Genomic DNA, 11,088 nt, shown 5'->3' with positions numbered 1-11,088 from the left:
GACAAACTTCTTTTTTCTCTTACTAAAAAACTCGCAGGCTTTCTTATTATTCCTTACTCAACATTCCTCTTAGTTCATCTTGACATTACTTAATCTAAACACAACTTAATCTTCAACCTACTTGCTCATCCCTAAAATAGTCTGTGACCGTTCTTACTGACCCATCGAGGAAATGAACTTACCATCACAATGTTACTACACTGTGCACTTGACCACTCAAGAGTTATTGAATACTATCAATTTCTTACACGACCTAATAATCAATTACATTGTAATCGATTACACGATTACATTAAACGATTTAAACATTTTCAAATGTCGTTCATGTCGTCTTGTAAAATAACGACTTTCAAATGTAGTTCATGTCGTTTTCTATGTGAAAAATATATTTTCAAATGTCGCTCATGTTGTCTTCTATGAGAAAAACACATTTTCGAGTGTCGTATATGTCGTCTTCTATGTGAAAAATACTTTTTCAATGTCTTATACTTTATTTGTTCAAGTTGAGCCATTTCTTTCAGTGCCTCAAAATCATTAAAGATCTGCTCATAAATTGTGTTGTGCGTCATGTGTATAGTTTTTGTGCTGTACGTGACTGGACGCAACACTGATTGTAAGGCACAATTTGAATAACGATTCAGACAGGTAAATCTATTGAATTTAATAACATTTGGTTCACGTTTAAAAGGAGTCTGAGTTGCGCACTAAATTGGTCTTAGTGTGTGCAAGTTGGTGCAAGTACGTTATGACCGCCAACCTGGACGATTTTGACAAAGATTTTCCTCTCGTACTAAGAAAATGTCATCCAATACAACGAATATTTTATTGTTCTGTCATTCTCAGGGAAGTGCTAGCACACCTTCTAAAATTTGGCTAAATCAAAAGAACTACAGTTTTCAAGATATCTCTTATACCATGAACTTATGTGATAGATTATGTATAAATAATTAACAACAAAGCCTTTAAAAGTACCGCTGAATTCAGATTTATGTATTAATGGAGCAACAGCAAGTGCAATGGCTGAAATATTTCGAATTAGAAATACACGAGAAGAAAGAAAAAAATTGAATGGTGATTTCAACATTACTTGAAAAGGATGATTTTGGAGATGAAGCAGCTTTGATCAAGCTGAAATATTTACCGATATTTACGAGAGACCACATGTAGAACGACTATTATGTCAAGTTTGGAAGTGATTCTCAACAATACTCCATTTTACACTGCAAGCTGTCAGTGCGTAGTTACAACGACGTCCACCAAGAAAGCTATTTGTCAGTGGTTATACCGCACCATATTTAGGCATATGAAAGGCAGGCTGTTTAATTCATACATTTTTAATGATTTTCACACAAAAAATACAATTTACACATTTTTAAATTACCACTTAAAGACTACAATTCACGCAAAGAATATAATTTACATATTTTTTTTCACATTTTCACGTAAAGAAAATGGGTGAACTATAGTCTTTGGCATAAAAAAGTACGAAAATGCGTGAATTATAGTCTCCATAAAAATGTGCGAAATTGTAATTGATTACAAATTAGTAATTTATATGATTACAGTGTAACATTATAATCGATTACATGGTTATCGTGTATTCGATTATATATATTATCAATTTTTTCATATACTTTGGCATAAAATGTGTGAAAATACATGAACTTAAGTCTTTGGCATGAAAATGTGTGAAAACGCATCAACTATACTTTCTGGCATGAAAATGTGTGAAATGCTTGAACTATAGTCTCTGGCATGAAAATGCGTGAACTATAGTGTTTGGCATGAAAATGCGTGAACTATAGTCTTTGGCATGAAAATTTGTGAAAATGCATGAACTAAAGTCTTTGGCATGGAAATGCGTGAACTATAGTCTTTAAGATGAAAATGTGTGAAAAGGCATAGACTATAGTCTCTGGCATGAAAATGCTTGAAGTATAGTCCTTGGTATGAAAATGCGTGAACTATAGTCTTTGGCATGAAAATGCGTTAACTATAGTCTTTGGTATGAAATTGTGTAAAAAAGCATGAACTATAGTCTTTGGCATGCAAATGTGTGAAAACGCATGAACTATAGTCTCTGGCATGAAAATTCGTTAACTATATAGTCTTTGGCATGAAAATGTGTGAAAATGCATGAACTTTAGAAAATGCATGAACTTAAATGAAAATGTGTGAAAATGAATGAACTATAGTCTGAAAATGGCATGAAAATTAACTATGTAAAATGGCATGAATTGTAATGCAAAACTAAAGTCTTGAAATGTATCTACCTTTATGTCTATGCCTTTATGTCTACTTTTGTGTCTACCTTTGTGTCTATCTTTATGTCTACCTTTGTGTCTATCTTTGTCTACCTTTGTGACTATCTTTATGTCTACCTTTATGTTTACCTTTATGTTCACTTTAATGTCTATATTTATGTCTACCTTTGTGTCTATCTTTGTGTCTACCTTTGTCTATATATATGTCTACTTTTGTGTCTATCTTTGTGTCTACCTTTATATCTACCTTTATGTTTACCTTTATATTCACCTTAATGTCTATATTTATGTCTACCTTTGTGTCTATCTTTGTGTCTACCTTTATGTCTATATATGTGTCTACTTTTGTGTCTATCTTTGTGTCTACCTTTATGTCTACCTTTATGTTTGCCTTTATGTTCACCTTAATGTCTATATTTATGTCTACCTTTGTGTCTATCTTTGTGTGTACCTCCTCAATATTGAATACATTCCTACATCCCTGTCTAGTCGGTACTAATTATATATATGCTGTAGCTTACCAGAACCAGTTTCGTTGTTCATTTCAAAACCTGGTATATTGAAAATCGTGGCAACAATAAAAAACAGTGAGAAGTATAGAACTTTGAAAATCGGTAGAATTAAGAAATGAAACAATCGAAATCTATAATATATGGTTTCCTGTATTGATTTATACGATATTGATTTATTCTATACGAATTCTTCTTTCACCATTTAATTTAGCACTGATATTCCGATGGCAACAATAAATTTATCCAGTGTATGATAAAATTGAATAATTTATTTATTCTATATAATAACTTTATTCTATGTAAACTGAGTGTAGAATTAACTAATACCACAGAATAATGATTATACAGAAGGGTCAATCAAACCCGTCCTCATGTGGGCCATTATTTCAGCCAGATTATTAGGATTTCTCACTTGTTTCCAAGCAGTAAAATTACATGACGTCAATACTTAATAATGATTCCAGTATACTTTGACTTAAGAAATGACTTCGGATCATTTTAAAGGTTTGGAAAAAGTCAAAAACCCTAATCATCTGACTGGAATAATGGCGGCCACCATGCGCGGCAGGACAAGCGCTAGGCCAAAAACGTCAAAGCTTCCGACACGAGTGACTCTTCTGTATATTCTTATTCTGTGCTAATACATTACATACACAATTACTAAGCTAAGTCGGACTAAAAATAATGTAAACACACTCTCTTGAACATGGTGCTTTATGATATTTTTCATTAATGAACTCATAAGTAGGTAAAAATAAGCCAAAGTGACAGTTTCAATTTATAAATATTTTTTAAAAATTCCCACAATGTCATTATTACATAAATTATTTAAATTGAAAAACACTGAACCCCGACTAAAGATCATCACGATAAGCCTCCAATATATCTCACTATCGCAGATATGAAAAAATAAAGACGATTTTTTCTTTTTTTTCATACTTTCTTCGTAAACGCTTTTTCATATGTTGCATGCAACTTTCTGGCTAAAGCCAACAGCTTATGGCTACACCGATGTTTGGCTTAGAACATTATTTTCAAGTTGACGGCTGGTGCCCGTGTTCCCTGTTACATTATTATCAGAAGTCACAGCTCCCTGATCCTGGTGTGGAACCCAAAAAGATGGCGTCTGATCCGAGGGAACATTTGTAACGACGTTGATTTTATGAAGTTTATTTGGCTCACAATTTTCAGCATTTCTTTGGTTCAGCGGTTTAGAGTTACGATCACAACCATCCACCGTTCGCAAACGGTAACTAATTTCATCTGATTCGCCGAATTGGGAGTTGTCTACCGACTCGTATCCTTTATCGCTGTTGTTTGGGGAATCGTCAAAAGATTCATTAGTGTTCGAGCCTTTATCACTCAAGCTGTCATGCTTGGAATTTCTCTGACATAGTAAAGATTCTCGGCTCGGTGGTGGTTCAGATTCATACACCATCACGATATTCCTGGAAATGTGGGAAAGGTCCTTTTTAACTGTACGCATTTCATCAGAACCACTTGAGAAAGAAGACTCATGTCGGTTCTTCGGAAAGCCGTGATCTCCACATTCTTTATCTTCCCCTTTCACTAAAATGTGCATCTTCAAATCGCGATCATTTGATTGTTTATCACAATGGTTTTCAGTGAAGTTCAACTCGTCGGTATGCGAAAGCATGACACTTTTTTCATCATTCGAAATATCTTTCTTTCTTGACGTGTAGGAACTGGAACTAGTGCCCCTCTTCTCATCTATTTGCGAGCTGCTGCAAGGAAAGAATCCCCGAAACGACTTTGGACTTTTTACTGTGCGAACCTGAATGTTGGGTTTGCGTGTCACTGGTGTGCTTGGCACACTTGAAGGTCGAGAGAAAGACGCAGGCAACTCTCGGGTTGCAACAACAGATACAACCTGTTTGGTACCTTTCTTGGTAGGGGATAATGTAAAGAGTATAGGCGTCACCCTTTTGGATTCATCTTCATCTTCCACAGGATTCATAGTGTTTGCTAAAGGAGAATAAACACACGTCACTGAATTACCTTTAACATCTTTATCAGATCTATCATTAATCTCATCTTGTCCGTACAATAGTGGTCTTTCCCTTTCGATAAAGCAACTTTGTGTTTCGATGAAGATGGTTTGCTAAATCCGTTGTTAGACGCAACAGGTACAGTTGATGATTTTCCTTTCGTCAGAGGACTGACTTCGTCAAAATTTTCCTCATCACTGGTGTCAATAAAACTAGCTTGCGGTGCTATCGTGTAGAGATCTTGAACATCTGTTGAATTCGATGTCTTAACGTCTGAGTCGGTGCTTTTTGAGGATTCTTCATTCTCAATAATACATTTATCTTGCTTAGTACTCATCTTCTCAATGGTAACGTCACCAACATCCTCACTATAAAAATAACACCAATAACAAATGTCTTCGATGATAAATTATGATAAATTATGATAATAAATTATGATTATAAATTATGATTGCATATATTAAAACTTGGATACGCTTCTGTGCAAGCAATATAACACAATTGTAGTAAGCCAACTTCCATATATAATTCCGAGGAAATGCAATAAATCACTTGAGCTATACGGTCTTCATTTGAAGTGACTTTTATGTTGATCAAATATTCGCTAAACTTTTTCGTAAATTCGCCACAATTATTCATTTTAACAAGTAAAAAAGCTAAACCCACTCCTGTTATCTTTTCATCGATCTCTAAATCCGACAGTTAAAACATTGGCCATTCAACTAAGAAACTTAATAAACTAACCAATCAGTTTATTTCCCTTTTGCTGACATTAAAACTATTTCGGAATTTAACTACAGACACAAATGCTTACGTTTCCGGAAGGCTGTTAAAGCTGGAGCCAGGATCCACGATAATCTTCGGTATAGGTTGATTATTCACAGCATCTTTCTTCTCGTTTGTCCTTTTCTCATCACGGCCGTATTTTTTCCCATTTGCTCGCGAATTTCCACAAGGTAGATTTCCCATTTTGTGATAGGTATCTAAAATCATAACAAGAACTTATTAACAAAATTAGCCCCCAATATTTTGTTATCGAAAAAACTTCATTTCTTTCTGATTGCACATTAACTTGCTAGCTATATATAGCTGTGTCAGGAGATTTCATTTTTTGTAGATATTTTGAGGAAAACATTTGTTTTCATTGCAAACAAAAACAAAAACTATCGCGGGCCTTGTATCAGCAATCTGTACAGATAAGTAGCACATGTAAAACGCGGCTTGTTTTTCTCAAAAAACTGCATACAATAGCTTCTGGCAAATATGAGCACAGCGGTCAACTGTTTACAAATGCCCCAATCTTGAAACAATGATCGCACATCGAGACTTGAGAGGTTGTCTGGCTGTGCCCGAATATAGGAAGTTTCAAAATAGCCAACGGTTTCTTAATTTGGCATACACGAAACACTAAATAATTTTATAGATGATTATCTTATCGTCACTGTTATGAGACTTTGAACATGCGTACAAAGTTTGACCGCAGAGTTATACGTTAATATGCGTGGGGTCGTCCACGTTTTCTATAGCGCTCTAAAATAACTCTAAAATGTATTTCTACAAACTAGTCACTTTTCACACAATGTGCAGCATCTACATTAAAAAGTCGCTGCTCAAAGACTTTTTTTGCGAGATAATGCATCATTATGGCAGAGCACAATAATCACAGTCCTTGAGAAGGATAATAAAACAGCTTTTGTGGGCAAGATAGAAGGCGTGAATTTTTACACCACTAAATGATTTGACCAAATCAATTTTTAAAGTTTCTCGCCGCGCAGTTTATAGCTACTATCACTATCATTGATGAAGCAAAACAATGAATATTTCAATACTATTTTCGTGAAATAAAAAATGTTGAACACAAATGGTAAACAAACAGCTAGTTATGTTTAGCTAAATATTTTTTTAAAGGTCGCATTTAGACGCAGTATAATATAAAAAATGCAAAGTTAAAACATTTTCGAAGAAATAGAGTGAAAAAACGACAAAATGGATAAAAAACAATCCTCACCATTAGAAGTCTTTCTCTCGCAATGTTTCTGTCCACTTGGCCAAGATGATGACGGTTTTCTAGAAAAAAACGAGAACAATTTTTTGTGAAAACAAAGAACATGAAATTTGAACCATATATGTAATCAGTTATGTATTTTATATGCTCATATCAAGAAGCACACTCTTTTGAATATTCAGTTCGGCCATATTTATTCATTAATTTTGTTTGACGTACGACAAACTTCATCATTCAATCAAATAATATCGACAAACGAAGTGCATCCACAAATGACATATGGCACGATGTTTGTCAAATCAGACTAATGGACGTACGTTAATCTCACTGATTATTGTCAGAAATAAATCCGTTTATACTTTTCTTTACGATAAGCTACAAGTCAAACGTACGGACTTCTATCTTCTTCTACAAGCTCTGTATACACCTTTATAGTAATTTAAGAGCTTGATTGTTTTTCATAAGGTTTGAACGAAGGTGTCATCATTTCATTTGAATGTAATCAACAAGTGTAAATAGTCTCAAACAAGATGTGACGTTATAACATTGGCGAGTTATGCTTCGTAAACGTGTTGATGAATTTAGTGGACGATATCTTGGGTCGCCAATGTTTACAAACCGTCGTCGTGCTATCTTTTAGACTGTAATTAAGATAGCAGGCACGAGGCATAATGCAGAGTGGCAAAAGAAAATACATATAAAATTATATGATTCTCATTTTTTTTCCCGAATATAAATCCTTCCTAATACCCTCCCCCTTTTACTTTGTAGTTCAAATGACAACATAATGCATATGTATAATGCATATTTATATCTCACGGAATAGAATTAATCGATGCGTTTATGAATTTAAGAATCAACACGTTAGACATGACCAATGTGTCCTAGCTTTAGAGCTATACTACTCAAAATTTACATATATCGATGTAAATACTCATGTTGCTCTTGGAACTTTTCAAAGTAACCCTCCCCTCTTCCACAATTTGCCACTGCGCCTTAGTTCAAGAGTTGCCATTAAACATAATATTGTGAAAAATAAGAAGGCACATTGCGCAAATTGAATCTTATGCTCAATATTCATCATGTTTGAGCATTTGTTTAGAGTGTGTATTTCACACGGTAGCAGCGCGCTTGGTTTATGACTATGTAATTGGTTGCGTCTGGCAAAAGGACTGAAGTTGTATGTTTGCATATATTATAAAACATCTACAAACTATTGGAAGAAATCCAACACATGACTGCAACTCTCTTTTACTGAGGCCGAGGAAGTAATTGATTTGCTCGCCACCGACATATCTTAATTTGCGATCAACGAGTTCAACAATAGGCATAAGTGAATCATCACATTTTCAATCAAAATCAATTCTTAGCGTCGGAAGTTCGACAAAACGAACAACCATTGTTATATAGATTGAAATTAATTGCAAACACTGCGTGTTTGCAGCTGCACGACATTATAAACTAACACGCATGCTCACAAGGTTTTGGCCAGCAATTATATGCAAATAAACGGAATAACCAATCATGATTGAGAATACTTAAAGTGATCATTTATCATATATTACATATTATAAATGGATGCAAACGAGTAATACACTTGGTAAATATATAAACATAATTTATATGTTTAGAAACTACAGTAATCATCGTTATTGTAAAAAATCGGTAAAAAAATAAAAAATAGTAAATTTCTTTAAAGCGATATATATATATATACAAAGTGTATAACAATGTGCACTCCCGGCTATCACCATAGTAAAATGGTGACTCCTGCACCTGTCACCAAATGGGCCACAGGATGTACAGTTTATGTAACATATGTTATATATATATATATATATATATTACATATTACATATTATAATATAGTAGAGTAGGAATTTCTGTAAATTGAGCTTTCGGCTCGGTGCTTTGAGCCATCTTTAAGTCACAAAATTCACTTACAAAGATTTCTGAGACTGATTAGTTGTTCAGTGGATTAAGATAAAGAAATCTTCTAATCATTAATTCTGCCTGTACATCCAAGCATACATACAAATATACACAATATATACAATTTATATAAAAAACAAAACCGAAACTTCTATATTGCTAAACCTAAATTAACACATTGCCAATAATATCTTCAACACATATAGATAACATCTTCGACGTCATCTACGGCACTTTGAACAATTAAGTGAAGCAGCTGAACTCGGGCATATCGTTTCTATAATTCACATAAACGGGATGCATCGACAATAAACATCTACGAGAAACACTGCATTAACACCAAAAGCATATGTACAAAAATAATTTACAGCAGCTTAAGCGTCAAATAAGATATCTTACATGTTGGGTGCAATGTCTAGAAAATGGCAATTCTGCAAATTGGAACGATATTTTTGGCATTTACACCATTTCAATGAGGTTAATTTAAACATAAAGATATACATAACGTCATATATAAAGGCGTTTATGCGAGCAGCAATGACTAATATTTTTCTACTAGTACATAGAAATTGCATTTAGATTTAACTCAAATTTTTCTGTTTTCATTCTATCTAGGAAATATGACAAATGATTATACTCCAAAATAAATTAGATGTAGCTAATTAGGGCAAAATGATTTATCGGCGAAAACTAACGCAAATGATAGCTAGAGCAGTTCATGACTTTCCAAAATATTTTCAAACACAAATGAAGCACAGTTCTGCAAATCACTGTCCAAAAAGTATAGCACACATAGCTTAGAACAGACGCACTGTATCGTGTTCCACAACTTTATGTTATGGAACACGATGTTAATTTTTTCATACAGCTAGATCGAGCTACATTTGACATGAAACCTACCTATGACTACATAGAAACTGAATAAACAAATGAATACAAATAAATTGAATGTACTCGATTAAGTCACTTACTTATAGCAGATGAATTATATGCATGTTACTTCGCCTATCCGTGCTTATACAATGATAATTCTGTTTCAAAAATGGCCGGATCATCAGAAACACACCAGTCTTAAGTCTGCCAACTTTGATAAAGAAATGACGCTATTTCCGTACGAACCAGACAAAGTGCTCGAAAGATTTCAACTAATTACAAATGTTAGTGTCCAACAGCGAAATCGAGAAGCGAACGTAGCGTGAAGTCATGATGAAATGAGTAAACTGAGAAAATTTCATGAATAATTGATTTTCGACAAACTCACAGCTGCTGTCGAGTTGCACAAGATGTTCACAGATTTATGTTTATGGCAGCAAAATAACTTTTATGCTCTACCAGAAGAACGCCTGAATGGCATGAACATAACTGTTGTATGTATATTTCTTGCTGTCTTTAGACCAAAACACATTATAACCATAGCGGCCCTTGCGATGAAATTTTCTAATGTAATCATGTACCTCATGAGGGACATATACATTGCAAATCTTCCCTTAGGAAAGTTTGTTAAAGGTTTAATTAAAATAAAATCTCTATTCGACCTGTGAGTGTATACAAGTTTATACGCCGTCTTCAAAACAGACAAAGTAATTTTTCTTTGTTCATGCAGTTACAATATAAAATATGAAATGTTCACATGATCATTAAATGTGAATTCGTCCACTTCATAATTCACAATGTTGTACAGATAATGAGTAATCCGACACAATCATGCAAAAAGTCATTAAAAATACTGAATATTTAGTCAGGTTTTATGGGAACATGTTAGACGATTATGCATGTTTTTGAAAAAAAATATGTAGCTTAGTGTGAGTCACTGAAGGTAAATATTACAGTATTTCTTCGATTTAAAGTTGCGTGTTAAGGGCTACATGATTTGCTATGAATACAAATTCGACGCACAAAATTGAAAAGACGGAAAACATGCACACCAAAACTTGACATAGTGAAACGTATTGCTTAATTGTAGAATTGCTTCACGACTGAAACCACAAAACGCAAAATTCGCTAGCCACAAATTGCCAACAGGATGAGTAATTGTCAATTGTGCATTTATGAATCTTTATGAGTTTTTTCTCTTTTCGAATAGACTTAGCTATAAGATGTGGAATCAGTTTAGAAGGAGCAGTAAAATTTTTTATTAGCTACAAAGCTAACTTAAGTTTATTTGGACTGTGGTGTTTTAAAAACTCTTTGGTTCTAGCGAACAAATAATTTGATGCTCTCGAGTTGAAAAGTCTTCTAGATTTGCAAAGCCTGTACAAACACAGTAAACAACTTTTATTTTTTAATTTACATACAGACTGAGGATTATTTATACCACTATCACATACAGAAGACAAAATAACTAACATATGACATACTATACAGAA

At 33.8% G+C, this 11,088-nt stretch overlaps 1 protein-coding gene across 4 annotated transcripts in view; it reads right to left on the bottom strand.

Moving 5' to 3' along the window:
* Window positions 1-2,963: 2,963 nt before the first annotated feature.
* The window catches only part of LOC124447314 (kinase D-interacting substrate of 220 kDa B-like), a 28,584-nt gene continuing 20,459 nt past the window's right edge, over window positions 2,964-11,088 (bottom strand). For all 4 annotated transcript variants that reach the window (XM_046998211.1, XM_046998212.1, XM_046998210.1 and 1 more), the window contains 4 exons: window positions 6,794-6,852; window positions 5,600-5,768; window positions 4,843-5,153; window positions 2,964-4,762 (listed from right to left, as the gene is read on the bottom strand). In XM_046998211.1, the coding sequence (XP_046854167.1) occupies window positions 3,780-4,762; window positions 4,843-5,153; window positions 5,600-5,768; window positions 6,794-6,852 (1,522 nt within the window). In that variant the 3' untranslated portion in view covers window positions 2,964-3,779. The remainder of the gene's footprint in view (window positions 4,763-4,842; window positions 5,154-5,599; window positions 5,769-6,793; window positions 6,853-11,088) is intronic.

Source organism: Xenia sp. Carnegie-2017, unplaced genomic scaffold (assembly GCF_021976095.1).
Source record: "Xenia sp. Carnegie-2017 unplaced genomic scaffold, XeniaSp_v1 HiC_scaffold_22, whole genome shotgun sequence".
In the NCBI taxonomy this organism is placed as follows: Eukaryota; Metazoa; Cnidaria; class Anthozoa; order Malacalcyonacea; family Xeniidae; genus Xenia; species Xenia sp. Carnegie-2017.
The sequence above is the reverse complement of the archived record's forward strand: the minus strand, read 5'-3'. Positions and strand labels throughout refer to the sequence as shown.